Source organism: Scyliorhinus torazame, chromosome 3 (assembly GCF_047496885.1).
Source record: "Scyliorhinus torazame isolate Kashiwa2021f chromosome 3, sScyTor2.1, whole genome shotgun sequence".
NCBI classification, from domain to species: domain Eukaryota; kingdom Metazoa; phylum Chordata; class Chondrichthyes; order Carcharhiniformes; family Scyliorhinidae; genus Scyliorhinus; species Scyliorhinus torazame.
Window position 1 is genome coordinate 97,784,684 of NC_092709.1, and position 15,756 is coordinate 97,800,439.

A 15,756-nucleotide genomic window follows, 5' to 3' on the forward strand; every position below is an offset into this window, starting at 1 on the left:
ATGAAGACTCTGACAATTTACCAAACCCAAGTGAACAACAAGCAGCTACTGAGGCTCTACCCACGGTATGTGAGACGAGTGACGACATAATCCCACTTCCCATGCAAGATGTGCAAAGTGACAGACCTCAGCTAGTGTGTACAGAGGCACTCGACGATCACTGTGAGACCACTGGTGACTCCGGTGACACCACGTTATTTCCAATCTCATTCGCTCGAACCTCTCCACAAGTCAATGCATTCCTGCATGTTCCGACTCCAAACGTGCAGCTTCCAGAAATCTCAGCTGACTCCAGTGAACCTGCTAAGACTCCGGACAGGGAGCATCAACAAACCAACACTGACTCAGTTAAAACAGACCAGTCTCCAGATGGGGAGCAACCAAACGCCGACTCGGATTCACGTAAACCGGACTTTACTCCAGACAGGGAGTGCCGCAACAGATGGATCACTCAACAATTACACTGGGTCAGTAATAACAAGCAGCGGCTACAGTCCAAGAGGAATACACCAATATTCACCACAGCTATATCCACACATTTTTTCCACACCAGTGTACAGCCAATGACAGCTCATGCTGGACAAACCCAGTATTCAGGCATGCAGCAGCCAGCAGTCTATGCAGCATATTCTTAAACAGGCCAGCACTACGGATTGCCCACTAATGGAATCAAGACTGAAGGAGGACTACCGCAAGCGCAATCTGCACTACAGACTGGATGCCTTAGTTACAGATTTGCTGCATCCCAGCCTGGCCAGACGGCATATTCCTATCAGATGCAAGGTTCTAGTTTCACGCAATAAGAGTAGAGAAGGGAAAACTAAGACCTGCCAAAGACAGTGAAAAGTGTAAAGAACCATTCCAGAGTACTCAAAGTGACGGGAACATGAGGTGCGTGTGGGCCGCGGCAGGGCAAGAATGGGTGGAATCCCCGGGTAGGGTGGTGATCAGTGCCATTGTTCCATTACCTGATCTTAACTGACCGGATGCATTTGGGGTCCTCAGGCAGTGCGGGGATCAGTGCCGTTACACCCTACCTGGGTGACTGAGCGGAAAGAATTTGTAACACATGTGAGATCCAACAATTGTTCCTTTAATGACCATTGGTCAGTAAATGACGTCGGAAGAGTAACTGACTGTATCAAGAAATTGGGTGTCAGGCCGACATTAATTAAAACCATATAACAAGAAGAAAGAAAGAAGGAAAATAAAAAGGCTCCATCAGAAAGTAGGACACCAAAATTCTTATGCGGCGTCTTTTTCTTATGAAAATCGCTTATTGTCACAAGCAGGCTTCAAATGAAGTTACTGTGAAAAGCCCCTAGTCACCACATTCCGGCACCTGTTCGGGGAGGCTGGTACGGGAATTGAACCGTGCTGCTGGCCTGCCTTGGTCTGCTTTAAAAGCCAGCGATTTAGCCCAGTGTGCTAAACCAGCCCCATGACACCTCCGGGTTCTGTACCAAAGAGCGTCGTAAAAGGATTACCGTAACGGGAGTCAGAATCTGAATTATCTCCCGGTTGCCAAACTCGTGACTGTCATTTTTTGTACCGTGGCTGCGTGGGCCGTCGTGGGATCCGAATCGATATGCCTTACCAATCTACAAGAGTTGTTGCGGTGCCAAAAAGGGGTTTATTTGTCATGAGGCGTAGGGGCGATGGCAGTGAAGGGCAAGTTACTGTTGTCATGCGGTGGTGGTGGCTGTGGCTGTGGAAGGGGGTATAGGGGGCCAAACATGTCTTGGTCGTGGTACCTGGGGCTGGAGTGACTGGGGCCGGGGAAGGTGTACCAGTGGTCAGTGATCGTGGTCAATTTGGGGAGGCTGGCGCTGTCGTCGGAGTCAAGCTCTAGGTGGAAGGTCGTACCTGTGGGCGGAGACAAGGTTGGGTCTGTGGGCGTGGACGTGCTGTCAGGGCTGGGGGAGGGATGGACTAGGTTGTCGATAGGCGGGGCGGAATTGTCTGATATTGCTAGGGAGATGTGGTGGGAGTGGCTACATTGGGTTCCATAGACTCTGAGCTGGTTGATATGGAACCAACCATTGGGGTACGTTATCTTGTACACAGAGGGGCTTACTTTGTCCGAAATGGAGTAGGGCCCTGCACATTTGGGGGAGAGGAAAGAACTGGGATTGTAAAGGGAAACCATTACTTGCTGACCGATTGTGTACTCTACGGGGTGGACAGTTTTGTTAAAGGAGGCTTTACTCTGCTTCCTTCTAGCGTCTAGTCGGACAGCTGCAGCGAGCTTTTCTGTGACTTGCTGGACTGCTTTCTCGAGGGTGAGGGCGGTGACTGTGGGGCTTGCCAAATCGAGACCTAATAAATATTCAATTCCTTTCATGGGCCATCCGGTCATGAGAGTGTCCCCCATGAGAGTGAAACCTGTGGAACTGGATACTGTGTTCCGAATAATCATAAGGGCGAATGGGAGAACTGTGTCCCATGTGGTGTTATTTTGTTGCACTATTTTTCTGATGGTTGCTTTTAAAGTGCGGTTCATGCGTTCAACAATGCCGCTGGATTGGGGGTGATATGCTCTGTGGAACTTTTGTTTGATTCCGAAAATCGTTAGAATGTTTTGCATTACTCTGCTGGTGAAATGGGAACCTTGGTCTGACTCAATATGGCGGGGGTGTCCCCAGCATGTAAATATCTGTTGGGTCAAAATCTTAGCTGTGGCCTTTGCCGTGTTTGTCCGGGAGGGAAATGCTTCTATCCATTTTGTAACGGAGTCGATTACCACAAATACGTATTTGAATCCATTTCTGCAAGGGGGAGGGGGCCAATGTAGTCGAATTGCAATTTTGTCCAATAGCCATTAACAGGTCAGGTGTGTCTCAATTGTCCTTTCTTGGAGTACCTTTCAGGATTGTTCTGTGCACAGATTAAACAATTCTCAACATAATGTGTGACATCTGCTTTTAAATCAGGCCACCAACACAAAAAGTTTTAAATGGGCAATGGTATTGTCCATCCCCTCATGTCCGTGTCCGTCATGAAACCGGTAAATTATCTGGTTTCTGTCCTGGGTGGGGACCACATAAATTCCATTTTTCAAAACTATACCGTCCTGTACCGTCAGTGAGTCCTTGCATTTGTCGTAGGGGGCTGGGAAGTTACCGTCTAAAACTTGTTTGAGAGTGTCGTCTGCCTTTTGGGCCTGGGATAGATCCTCGATATTGGTCTGAGAAACCTGGACTGCGTGTATCGGTTCACTTTCGGGGGGTTGCCAAAAGTGACCGTGGTGTGATCCTGACTTAGCTAAGGCGTCTGCCTTTACGTTACCGGGTGGGTAGGAACGATGATGGCTTCTCACTTTGATTATACCATACATGCAGTCTTTGGCTGTCTTAAGAATATGTTTCAACAATGGGGCTGAGATTAGGGGTTTACCATCAGCGGATATGAATCCTCGAGATTCCCACAGGGGCAGGAATTCTGTCAAGGTATTGCACACATATAAACTGTCTGAATGTATGTCTGCGGGGGTTGGAAAGGAATCTGGATGCTGCACTACATATACTGTAGCTGCTAATTCGGCTGCTTGTGATCCTAGGTGGCCGGGCAATTTTAAAGATATTTCCTCCAATGCGCGTCCCTGTGCATCTTCTAAATAAATGCCACAACCAGTTATTCTCTTTCCATTTTCAATGGTGGAGGAACCGTCTCCATAAATATTTAAGGCGTTGCCTATGGTTTGTGAATTCTGTGTTTTACTACCTGCACATGGTGTAGTGATCTTGGAATAAAGGGTCCTGTGTGGTGTTGGGCTGCAATAATCTGGCACTCATGTGGGGTCCCTGCATACTGAAGATTGTCTGCTAGAAATGTGTGGGTCCTTGTACGTTTGACTGTAATGTCCCTTCCTTGTAACAGCAGTGTCCAGCGAGCTGCTTGGATCTGGCTGACTATACCGTCCTTTAACCTACCATCTAACAGTAGCTGCGTTGGGGTGTGCTCAGTTAAAATCGTCACTGGGTTAAGGCCTGTGATGTATGCAAAATACTGTACTGCCCAAAAGACTGCAAGCAAGTGCCGTTCGCAGGCTGTAAATCCTTGCTCTACGGGATCCAAAATTTGTGAGGCATAGGCTACGGGTCCTAAGCTGTCATGTCTTTCCTGTAGGAGTACTGCTGATATGGTTCGGTCGGTGGTTGCTACTTCTATGGCATAGGGAGAGTGTGGGTCTGGAACTTGCAAAGCGGGAGCTGTGCCTAGGGCACGTTTTAATTCATCGATGGCGTCTGTGTGCTGAGGAAGCCATTCCCATGGGGCTTTCTTTTTAAGGAGCTCTGAGAGTGGGGCTGCTTTTGTGGCAAAACCATCTATATGGTTCCTACAATATCCAACTAATCCTAAGAATGACCGGAGTGCAGTGACATTGTGGGGCAGGGGCAATTTAACAATGGACTCAATTCGCTCTCTCTCTTCCTGTGGGTGATAATGGTGCCTAAATAAAGGACCTTTTCTTTTAGGATCTGGGCTTTTTGGGGGTTGACCTTGCATCCAATTGATTGTAAAAGACTCTGTAATTCCGAAAGAAGCTTTACATGCTCTTCCTTTGTGTCCGTCTGTAGGAATAAGTCGTTCACATACTGTATAAGGCATTCGGGTCGGGAAAATGTGGAAAGTCCGTTGGCCAATTGTCGGTGGGGAAAATGGAGGGGGAGTTGCGGAAACCTTGTGGGAGGCATGTCCACGTATACTGTTGCCCTTGAAATGTGAACGCAAACTTATATTGACAGGACTTGTCGAGCGGGATGGACCAAAAGCCATTGCTGATGTCCAGCACTGTGTAGTACTTTGCCTGTACTCCCTGCTTGAGCATGGTCTCGGGACTCGTGGCAACGGTGGGGGCTGCTAAAGGGGTGACCTTGTTGAGCTCTCGGTAGTCGATTGTCAGTCGCCAAGAACCATTGGGTTTTTTCACGGGCCAAATTGAGGCATTGTTGAGGCCACCGGCCGAATTACTCCTTGATCTAATAAGCTATTGATGACTTTTGAAATCTCACCCTCGGCTTGCTGTGGGAAAGTGTACTGCTTCTGGGGCTTGGGATCGGTACCCAAAATTGTGACAATGCCAGGGATCTTCCCACAATCGTGTTTGTGTTGTGTTTTCTGAGGACCTCTCTAATTGTCTGGTCTGTACTAATTGTTTGCGGACCAAACCAATAGTCTCCTACTGAGCAAATCCTATGCTCGTAGTCCGCTATTCTGAGCGTAGCAGAGGCTCTCGCTGTTTTGGCCATTTTCCATACACATCTATTCACGGGGTCAAAGGAAAGGTTATGGGAGCTCATAAAATTGATTCCTCAAATGTGCTCGGCTGTTTGGGGCAAGTCGACTAAAGCAACGGGGTGTCTGGTGCTTATGGTTCCTATCTGAATATCTACGGGGGCTGTAACATATCCCTGCTGTACATGTCCGGTAAATCCACTAAGGGTGATGGCGTCTGTGGTGGTCCATTTGTCGCGCTGAAACATTGTGGAGGAGTTTAAAGTGGTGCGGGACCCTCCTGTGTCCCAAAGAAACTCTACTGGATGTCCCCGGACTGTGCCTGTGACTACTGGTCTGCCTGATTAGTCCCAGAGTGTGTCGCAGACCCAAGTTGGGGAGTCCGAACACCGTCAATCTGTGGTGTTGATTGCTGAATTATCTGAACAGGTGCTAATACTATGTATGGGCCTAACATTGTTCCTAGGTGGGGGGCCTGGTTGTTGGTGGCATTGCTGGGTCGGGGGGTTTTGTCGGCATTCGCGGGCATAATGTCCCATGTGTCCACAATTATAGCAACCTCGTGGTGCCTGTACTCTGGGGTGCTGTCCTTCATGTCTGCCCTCATTTACCCATGCTGGGTCCTGATTGTTCACTGTTCACCTCTGCCTTCTCCTGATCTGCCTTCCTATGTAGGGATTGTTCCCAAGCTCTGGAGAGTCACTTTAAAACCCAAACTTCATTGTGTGTGGCATCTGCGGGGTCGTAATTCACACAAGCCTTTTGACCTGTGTGGGAGACTAAGGTGGGGGCCCATTTCGTTGTGTCGTCCTCATTTAAGTGTGCGCAGTTCAAATCTCCAAATACTGCTTTAAAATGGACCCAAAGGGGACCTTCAAATGAAGTAGGATGCTCTCCTTTCTTTTGCCTACACCGGTTTGATTTGGTATATTGCAGGTGTAACATAAGCAGCTTCCTGGTGGTGCACTTGACAAAGGAAGGTTCAGACGTGGAGATAACTTCAACATGTTTATTAAACTATTTACACTTCTATTTCTCGGGTTCGACACTACTGCTAATCCTACTATAGCTACCCAGACTGACTAACCAGTTGCTGCAATCCACGTGGTGGGTGTAATATTGAATCAACCCTGTGTCTGTTCTCACTAACTGTCTCCACTGTACCCCCTTTCATACACAGTAGAGGCCCTTCTGGTAATTGCAATAATCTGCAGTGTCATCCAGATACTTACTACTCCACAAATGGCGAAAAAGAGCCTCCCGCTCCCCGATATATACACTCCGAGTCCCCTTCTTTGGAATTCACCCAACTCAACACTGTAATCGCTGATAACAATAAAGACCGTATACCTCTGTAACTTTGATAGATTAAGTAGAAATGTGATGCTGCTGTTTTGAAATTTTGTATTGTACATAAGTTCTTTTGATATTTGCCAGCAGCATGAGAGTAGCTTAGATAGTGATAGTTAGATGTCCTCTTGTGCGATTAAGTTAAATGTGTAACAGTGAAATGTTTAATAGTGATGTTAGAAATTGTGAATGTATGATGTGTTTATAAAAATGTTAGGTAAATGCTCCAAAAAACATAGGACAGAGTAGTGTTGTACCTGTCCTTGACCAATGGTAACCGGCGCACCAGGAATGGATAAGGGATCAACAGTGTGATCCACCACGCTTCGCGTTCAGGATCAAGAGGACGGGATGTAGCCATCTCAGATGGCCACCTGCAAAGGACCATGGGCATTATGGCCAACCCAGGACTCAGACAGACTCAGAGCTTGTGTGTATATTTGCAACTCAGATAGCCAGACCCGATCGAAACCCCCACTCATTTGCATTCTAATGGCCCATTTCCCCAGAACAAAAGGACTGTACTCAGGTAACTGATACAGATACAGATTAATCGGCGCCACTCCCTTTACTCAGGGAGCCCAAACAGCCAAGGTCAATGACCGCTAAGGACACGCCCAGCCATCAAGGTACCCGCCCCTTTATTGGCCAAAATCGAAGGCAGTGATCAAAGCCTGTTGAATTATTATGTCCAAGTTTTGCCCCAAAGAGCGTGAAATCCCGGAGGGATAAGAGGCACAGCCATGTGCTCGGTCTCTCTTGGGTCCTGCCTATGCCAACCCAAGTGCAGCATAACGACCAGACAGACAAGTTCAAGACCAACAATTGCTACCAGATGGATGAGCCCAGCAGAAACAGCCTCTTCTTCCACCCAGCCACGCAAGATCCGACAAGGCCTTGTCCATCTGCATAGAGCCGGTTGCCTGAAGTTAAGTGTAGGTTATTGTAGTTGTTGTTAGGTGCAGTTTAACTTGTAGTGTTTTGTGTTGCATGTCGAAGTAATCCTTGTGTGTAAATAAACCATCTTTGAACTTGAACTGACTAACTGGTTGTGTGGTCCTTTGATCGATATCCGGTAAAGCCTTGTGATGGTATCATTTGATACCTGGCGACTCGAAAGAGCATCATTACTAATTGTGGACTCATCTCCACTTTCCCGCCCGAACACCATAACCCTTTATTCCTTTATTCTTCAAAAAACTATCTATCTTTATCTTGTTCAAACATGATAAGGAAATGGTCTTTTTGAAACACAAAAAGGAAACTTGATCTGACCAAATAGTGTATTGCGCAAAATATAAAAAACTGATATTTATAAAGCACCTTTAACGTAATGCAACATCCCAAAGCACTTCACAAGAACATTATAAAACAAAAGTGTGACACTGAGCCATATAAGGATATACGAGGTCAGATGATCAAAAGTTTGGTCAGAGGTAGATCTTAAGGAGGAAAGTGAGTTTGAGAGGTGGAGAGATGTAGGGAGGGAATTGCAGAGCTAGGAACCTAAGTCATTAAAAGGTACGACTACCAATGGTGGAGCAATTAAATTTGGGAATGCACAAGAGATCAGAATTAAAGGAGCACAGAAATCTCACAGAAGGGATTACTGAGATAGGGAGGGGCGAGACCATGGAGACATTGGAAAACAAGGATGAGAATTTTAAAATAAAGACGTTGGGCCCAATCGAACTGCTTTGTCATGTCCGACTGTTAAATCTCGCGAGAGGCCTCTCGAGGGATCTATGACGCTCGAGATGTGATCTGGATCTTGCCCTCACTGGGCGGGATCCAGAGTTGCATATTTAAGTGAGTTGAGGTGGGGGGGCTTGAGGACCTCCTCTAACAGGTAAATTGGGTCATTGGGGGGGGGGGGGGGGGGTGTCTGGAGGCCGCGGTAGCTCATCAGTGCAAGAATAATAATCTTTATTAGTGTCACAAGTAGGCTTACGTTAACACTGCAATAGCCACACACTCAGACACCTGTTCGGGTACACGGAGGGAAAATTCAGAATGTCCAATTCACCTAACGGCATGTCTTTCAGGACTTGTGGGAGGAAATCGGAGCAGCCGGAGGAAACCCACGCAGACACAGGGAGAACGTGCAGACTCCGCACAGACAGTGACCCAAGCCGGGAATCAAACCCGGGTCCCTGGCACAAAATTAGGGTAAGTGCGGCCTTGGCGGGGTGTTCCGCATAGAGGCCCAAAAAGAGTCCCGTTTGATAGCGGGGTTTTCAGCGCTGCAGGCGTCAAGAAACACCCCACTAAACGCACCCAAAATGGGACAATTACTGGGAACGAGCCAATGTAGGCCAGTAAGCACGGTTGCGACATGGACAGCAGGGCTTTGGGTGATCTCAAATCTGGAGGCTAGAATATGGGACATCAGGCAGGAGTGCGTTGGGATAGTCCACTCCAGAGGAAACAAAGGCATGGATGAGAGTCGCAGTGGCAGATGAGCAGAGAAAATTTCAGTAATATTGTCCAGGTGGAAATAGGCAGAAAGGGGTTTGGATGAAAGATTATTGACGGAAATGTCTTCCTCTCTTTTCAGATTATTTTCCAGCATTTTTCATTTTTATTTCATACTTCCAGCATCAGCAGGATTTTGTTCTTGGATTGGATTATCTGGTTTATTATCTCCTTGCTGTGTGCAAAATGGTAGACAGATTTGTCATCAAACAACAGTGACTGTAGCCAGAATTAAATCTAGCCCATCACAACGAGAAACATAGCAGTTGGGTCCAAATCGCAGGAAGGGCCATGCATCAGTCTCCAGGAAGTGGGAAAATGTCCCAGTTACGTCATATGAGGGGAAGAGCTGATGTGGAAAACTTGCCCGCATGCAGCAGGATGTCAACTAGGCTCATTAGTGAGCCAATAGGCACCATTTATCCCTGAACTGACTGAAATTAAGTGATTGCTCAAGGAATGAAATGAGCATGGCTTTCCTGTCACACCCAAATACTGCTGGCAGATCTGACCTGGAAGGGGGAGCAGCAGAAAACAGATTCCCTCGTTGTCAGGCATTCTGTGCTGGAGACCCCCAAATTTGGGAAGAGGCTGAGCCACTGAAAGCCCTTCCCTCCCCCACCCCATCTCTTGCACTCCTGCAGCCCCATCCTACCCTGACTTACCGGAGTCAAGGTTCTCTGATGAAGTCCTTGAGAGGATTAACAGGAAAGGCCACCACTTAGCAGGTGGGATTTCCACCGTCAGAGTCGTAAATCCTGAGGCAGGCTCAGTATTCACCAATTGAATGCCTGACCAGTACTTAATTTGGTTGGGCCTCCCCCACAAAAGTGAACCTGGTTTTTCACTGGTGGGCAGGACCCCATCAGGAACATTATAATCCAGCCCTATGTTTCAAAAGGACTTCTTTGTATCTGAAGTACTTTAGAATGTCTTGTAGGTGAAAGGTATTATGTGAATGTCAGGATAGGAGCACACCTGAAGTCAAACTTTTTATTTTGGAAACATGTAATAGGTATTTTTAAAAAATCACAGAATATGGACATCTTGAGTACATGACATTTTTATTCTTCCCCATGTGCTGTACACAAAACAAGTTATTTTCAACTGAATCACAATGATGGAATGTTTGTAACATTCAAATAATGCATAAATTATTCCTCAAATATTAGCAGAAGCATTCAACATGGAATTTACAACGAAAAAAATGCCCAAGTTGATAAACTGAATTCCAGTTTTGTTTCACACACATAATCCCCAAACTTTTCTTGTGGAAACTCATTTTTTTGTATGATTTCTGACAGAAGAAGAAGAAGAAGAGTACACCTGTTAAGGCCATGCTGTTACACGCCATGCGAACTTCAGTGATATGTGGGGGAAGGGAGCGGGAGGAAGGAGTCGCCAACTCCATTCTTTGAAGTATAACAAAAGAGGAGCAAAAGAGGACTTACATTTATACACACCACATCCAAGCTTCAGCTATTCAACAGACCACCTTCAGCATCACTTTATATTGTTTTGAACATATTTTCCCAAACAATTTCCCAAACATTTGGCAACAAAGGCATTTGTTAATACATTAAGATAAAATATAAATAGTTTTGATCAGCATTTTTACAGACAAAATAATGTTAAATTTACAGCCTAGTGCAGCACTTTGTTCTTTATCCCCTGCTCAGGAGAGCATTATTACTTACTGGTCCAAATAAAGGGTTACTTTACTAATCTACACACAATACTAACCATTTACATTAAACTTTCATTTCTCCTCACCCTCCTGCACTCCCCATCCCCTCATGAAAAAAAATGTGCACAACAGCAATTAAATAGCCCTAAAACAGCAGCCACAGATAAAAGAGACTATATTTATGTTGAATGTAAATCAGCTCTCAACTTTCAATATTTTAGTGCACTTCAAAAGATTGACAAATTTTTTCCAATTATCCAATCTTAGCACAAATTAGAATAATGATAAATAGATGCAAACTAATTACCTGAGTAAACTGTAGGAAGAACTAGCAAATCATACACCAAACCTAGCAAATTCAATAAATAGCGGCAGTAGAAATTTATCTTAATAAATGTGTACATGTACTTTCACTTTGTATCCTTTTGCTCTGCAGAATTATACTGCTGTCCGGTTTAATTTAGGACACATTAAATAACTCAAGGCTAATATTAATGTTTTATTTCTTTCAAACTTTTTGTTTTATATCAAGAATGACAGATTGCACAGCTAACAGAGTGGCACATAGCATGCATCATGGACTTTGGTTAAAACTGGGAATCTTGATTAAACAACCAGATACCTATATTTGATGCCATTATTCTAAAAGATCTCAAGCACAATATATAGTTGGCTGTCAATTCCCTCATGAATTTGCTGTAGAATTGCACAGTACTGTTACACCCTGGTGCAAAACACGTGGCATTATTCTGGAATTAGTATAATGATAGCTAGTTGGGGTATATAATGGAATGTCCGCATTAATGTGATGCAACTGTCAGTGTAAGGAAATTACTTAATGCATTCACTACAGACTTCCAACGATTTACCCTCTGTACTAAAATAAGTCGGTTTAATTGCAAGACCTAGTTAGAGAGAATATATTTATAGGTTATAAAAAATAAAAATGTAACAGTGAACAAGGGCAGCGGCAGTCATTCAATTTATGATTCAGAGAGGCATCCATAAGCATAAAATCAAGTGCTGAATTTACTTATGAAGGTCACCCAGAACACCTCTTTCTCCTGCTTTCTGCCATTTACTCATTTGCAACCACTACTCAAGATATACAGACACACACACACATATATATCTGGATATTTGATGTGAAAGCTCTTCAATACAGAATGAATGCAGTTTCTGTTTAATAATATGCACGTACGTTTTATTCCTAAATTCATGAGCAGCTAGCTACATGCTCCATTATTTGTATCTGCAGGTCCAGATGTGCAATTGTCTATTTAATTTATTAGTTTTATGATAACACTGTTTAATTCCTGTGAAGGTGGAACACACAGCGCTAGGGAGGGTAGAGGAAATCCTTGAGTATAAAGCTGCACATATTCTTCCACATGTATAGTTTACTTAAATAAACTGGGACAGGACGAGGGCGCCAAATAAAAACAATCTTCAAACAGGCGACTCCCATCCTAAAGGTAAACTGAAGTGAGTTAACACAAGAACTCATCTGTATCCAGTTCTCCAATTAGTTTTGCAGATCCAAAGATCAACTGTTACTGCAAATAGCGATAAACTTTAAAGCAGTGATTTCCAGAGTCAGCTACTACCACATGACCATCCGAGGTCAATGCCAAACCTTGAGGACCATACAGAGGATCAGCTGAAGTGTTAATATAAGAGAGGAATGATCCACTTCCATCAAACACCTGTATTAAAATAGAAATAAACCAGAATTGAAACTAAAACTTACGAGTAAAGATCAATTTAATTTTTCTATATACCCAAAGTTACAGAAAATTGTTATTAATACTTATAATAATATTTGTTCAATCTCTGCATTTACCAATCATTTACCTAGCATCAATTAGCTGAAAAATAAACTTTTTTTGTTATTAAAACTATATTTTTTATTACCTGTATGCGACTGTTTCCCCAGTCAGCAACTATAATATTTCCATTGGAATCCACTGCCACTCCTGTTGGAGCATTAAACTGGCCATTTCCTTCTCCATTCGATCCAAATTTTAATACAAACTCGCCATCTGTGTTAAACACCTATGCATAAAATGTGAGTATGTTGCACATATTAAAAAGTATACCGTTAATCTTGAAAGCTTTTAAGCTACGGTAGGGATTTCTCATTCCGAATCAGGGGCGGGATTCTCCGCAATCAGCGCGATGTCCACCGACCGGCGCGAATCAGTCCGGCATTGCGCCGCCCCAAAGGTGCGGAGTTCTCCGCATCTTGAGGGGCCGAGCCCTCACCTGGAGGGCCTAGGCCCGCGCCGGACTGATTTCCGCCCCGCTGGCTGGCGGGAAAGGCCTTTGGCGCCCCGCCAGCTGGCGCGGAAATTACTTTGCCGTGCGACGCATGCGCGGGAGCGTCAGCGGCTGCTCACGGCATCCCTGCACATGCGCAGTGGAGGGGGTCTCTTCCGCCTCCGCCATAGTGAAGACCATGGCGAAGGCGGAAGGAAAAGAGTGCCCCCACAGCACAGGCCCGCCCGCGGATCGGTGAGCCCCGATCGCGGGCCAGGCCACCCCCCCCCCCCCCCCCCCCCCCCCCCAGGGCCAGATCACCCCGCGCCCCCCCCCAGGACCCCGGAGCCCGACCCCGCCGCCTTGTCCCGCCGTTCGAAAGGTGGTTCAATCCACGCCGGCTGGCGTGGGTTGACACCGGCGGTATTTCGGCCATCGTGGACCGGAGAGTCGCCAGGGGTGTGCCCGCCGACCGGCGCGATTTCCGCCGACCGGCGTGGCGCGATTCCCGCCGAATCTCTGGTGGCGGAGAATTCAGGACACGGCGGGGGCGGGGTTCACGTTGGCCCCCAGCGATTCTCCGACCCAGTGGGGGGTCGGAGAATCGCGCCCCAGGACACAGTGGAGCCAGATGGGCAAAAATAATGCCATGCCTGCAAGTCTACTGCCTCCATTTCCACCTCTGATGACTTTCCTGAGGACAAGGATAGAGTTTGGGAATGGGTGGGACGAGTGAGCAAGTAAAGTGCAGACTGAATTCATTAGGGAGCCCATTAAAAAGTCACCGTCTGATCTCCAAGGTTTTTCATGGGGAGGCGGCTGTTCTGATCTCTCTGAAGCTGACCAGCTGCCACCTGGCGTCAACAGGGGCACAGAGCTGGAAGTTTTATTTAATGCAAAAAAAAAGTGACAACTTGGACAAGAGATTATTTACTGAGCAGTAATATAATTTTACTAACCAACTTTCCCTAAACTATTCCTGTTCCCAGCTATTGGAAGATGAAGATCCTCGTTTTAAGATCACATACAGATGGCAGCCATAGCATTGGCTTCTGATTCGGGCCAGATTGTGGTCAATTGCCCTGGTGTCCCACCTCCACTTACCGGTCAAAGTGGGCAGCAGGCCCCTCTCAAATCACACTTTACGGCACACTGGAAATGGAGGCGGGAACTCAATATGGAATTGGTCCTGCTCCTGAATCCCACCTCCAAAGAAAAAAATCATGCCCTTGGTGTTGAATTAAATAGTTAAAATCCTGTGTAGCATTTTTTTTGTCTATGCACACAAATCCTTAATTCATGCAGTGAACTAGTCACTGAAAGACAAATGCAGTTCAAAACCATAACAACAAAAACGGTAATTATTTCCTTGGATTCCGCTCCCAAAAATATATTTCACTATAAGTAAGTATTAACTCAAGTATATGTAACTTTAACCATGATTTAAGTATTGCACTAACAAAATGTAAATGTGCATAAAATGCAATTTTTACTCTCAATAGCATTGTTTTGCAATATGCTGCTGCAATGGAAGAATATAAACTTCTTTTAATGCAATGCCAATATACAAGTATTTAATTTCCCCTCAATATCAGACAAGTGTCAGCACCATGATACGACAGACAACATAAGGCCAGAAGAGCAGATGCCAGACTATTCAAAATTACTGGAATGAACCTATTGCAACTCGACCAAAATAAACCTGGCATAAGGAGCTTATAGTCAACGATGAACAGATCAAAACAGGAACAGAAAATCCAGGATCTTCAATATTTGAACAGATCAGCTAAGTTGAATTATTAATAACTTTAAATGCTTGCCTAGGGTGGCACAGTGGTTAGCAATGTTGCCTCACGGCGCCGAGAACCTGGGTTCGATCCCAGCCCGGGTCACAGTCTGTGTGGAGGTTGCACATTCTCCCCATGTCTGCGTGGGTCTCACCCCCACAACCCAAAGATGTGCAACGTAGATGGATTGGCCACGCTAAATTGCCCCTTAATTGGAAAAAAAGAATTGGGTACTCTAAATTTATAAAATAAAACTTTAAATGCTTGCCTGACATATCATTGAGCTTTCAAAACTAGAGAAAATCCTTGGGAACTTTGTCACACACACATTCAGAAGGTTTGTGATTCTAACCTCATTTAACAAAAAAACCAAATCTGTAATGAATTCATATGTATAATAGTCACCATAACCACTTCACCCAATGTACCTCTTCCTGGGTCTTCAAGCTGCCCCTTCCTCACCCCACCTCTAATGGCCAAAGCCACCCCCCCCCCCCCCGAACAACCGGGGGCCTCACCTCCCCAGCGAGACCCCTGCCCCAGGTGCCATCACAACTGGTTCACGACTTTGTAAACCAGTACCAACAAGCACCCGGTTAAGGCCTCACTGGGGGATGCCGGTGAATCCCAGGCCCCGCGTGAATCAGACGAACGGATATTTAAATGAGCCCAATGGATCATTTAAATATGCTCACCTGGATCTCGCCCAGTGAGATCCAGATCACAAGACATTTTGAATGTCGCGAATCTCGTATGAGGCGTCTCGCGAGATTTAATGGCTTCCTCCCAACACCAAGCCGGATGCAACAAGGCTGCTGAATAGCGCCAAAGTTCTAACTAGCTATTGATGAATTCACAATTTAAATTAAAAAAAACTAATTGATTGAAAAATGAATTACTGCATTTAAATTCCTTTAACCACTTAATCCCTTCTGACAACAAGCATTTGTATTCATAGTT

General features: G+C 45.5%; 1 protein-coding gene across 12 annotated transcripts in view; it reads right to left on the minus strand.

Annotated features, from left to right (window-relative positions):
- Positions 1–10,110: 10,110 nt before the first annotated feature.
- The window catches only part of trim2a (tripartite motif containing 2a), a 301,158-nt gene continuing 295,512 nt past the window's right edge, over positions 10,111–15,756 (minus strand). For all 12 annotated transcript variants that reach the window (XM_072496025.1, XM_072496027.1, XM_072496019.1 and 9 more), the window contains exons 11-12: positions 12,665–12,805; positions 10,111–12,456 (exon numbers count right to left, since the gene is read on the minus strand). In XM_072496025.1, coding sequence (XP_072352126.1) covers positions 12,304–12,456; positions 12,665–12,805 — 294 coding nt within the window. In that variant the 3' untranslated portion in view covers positions 10,111–12,303. The remainder of the gene's footprint in view (positions 12,457–12,664; positions 12,806–15,756) is intronic.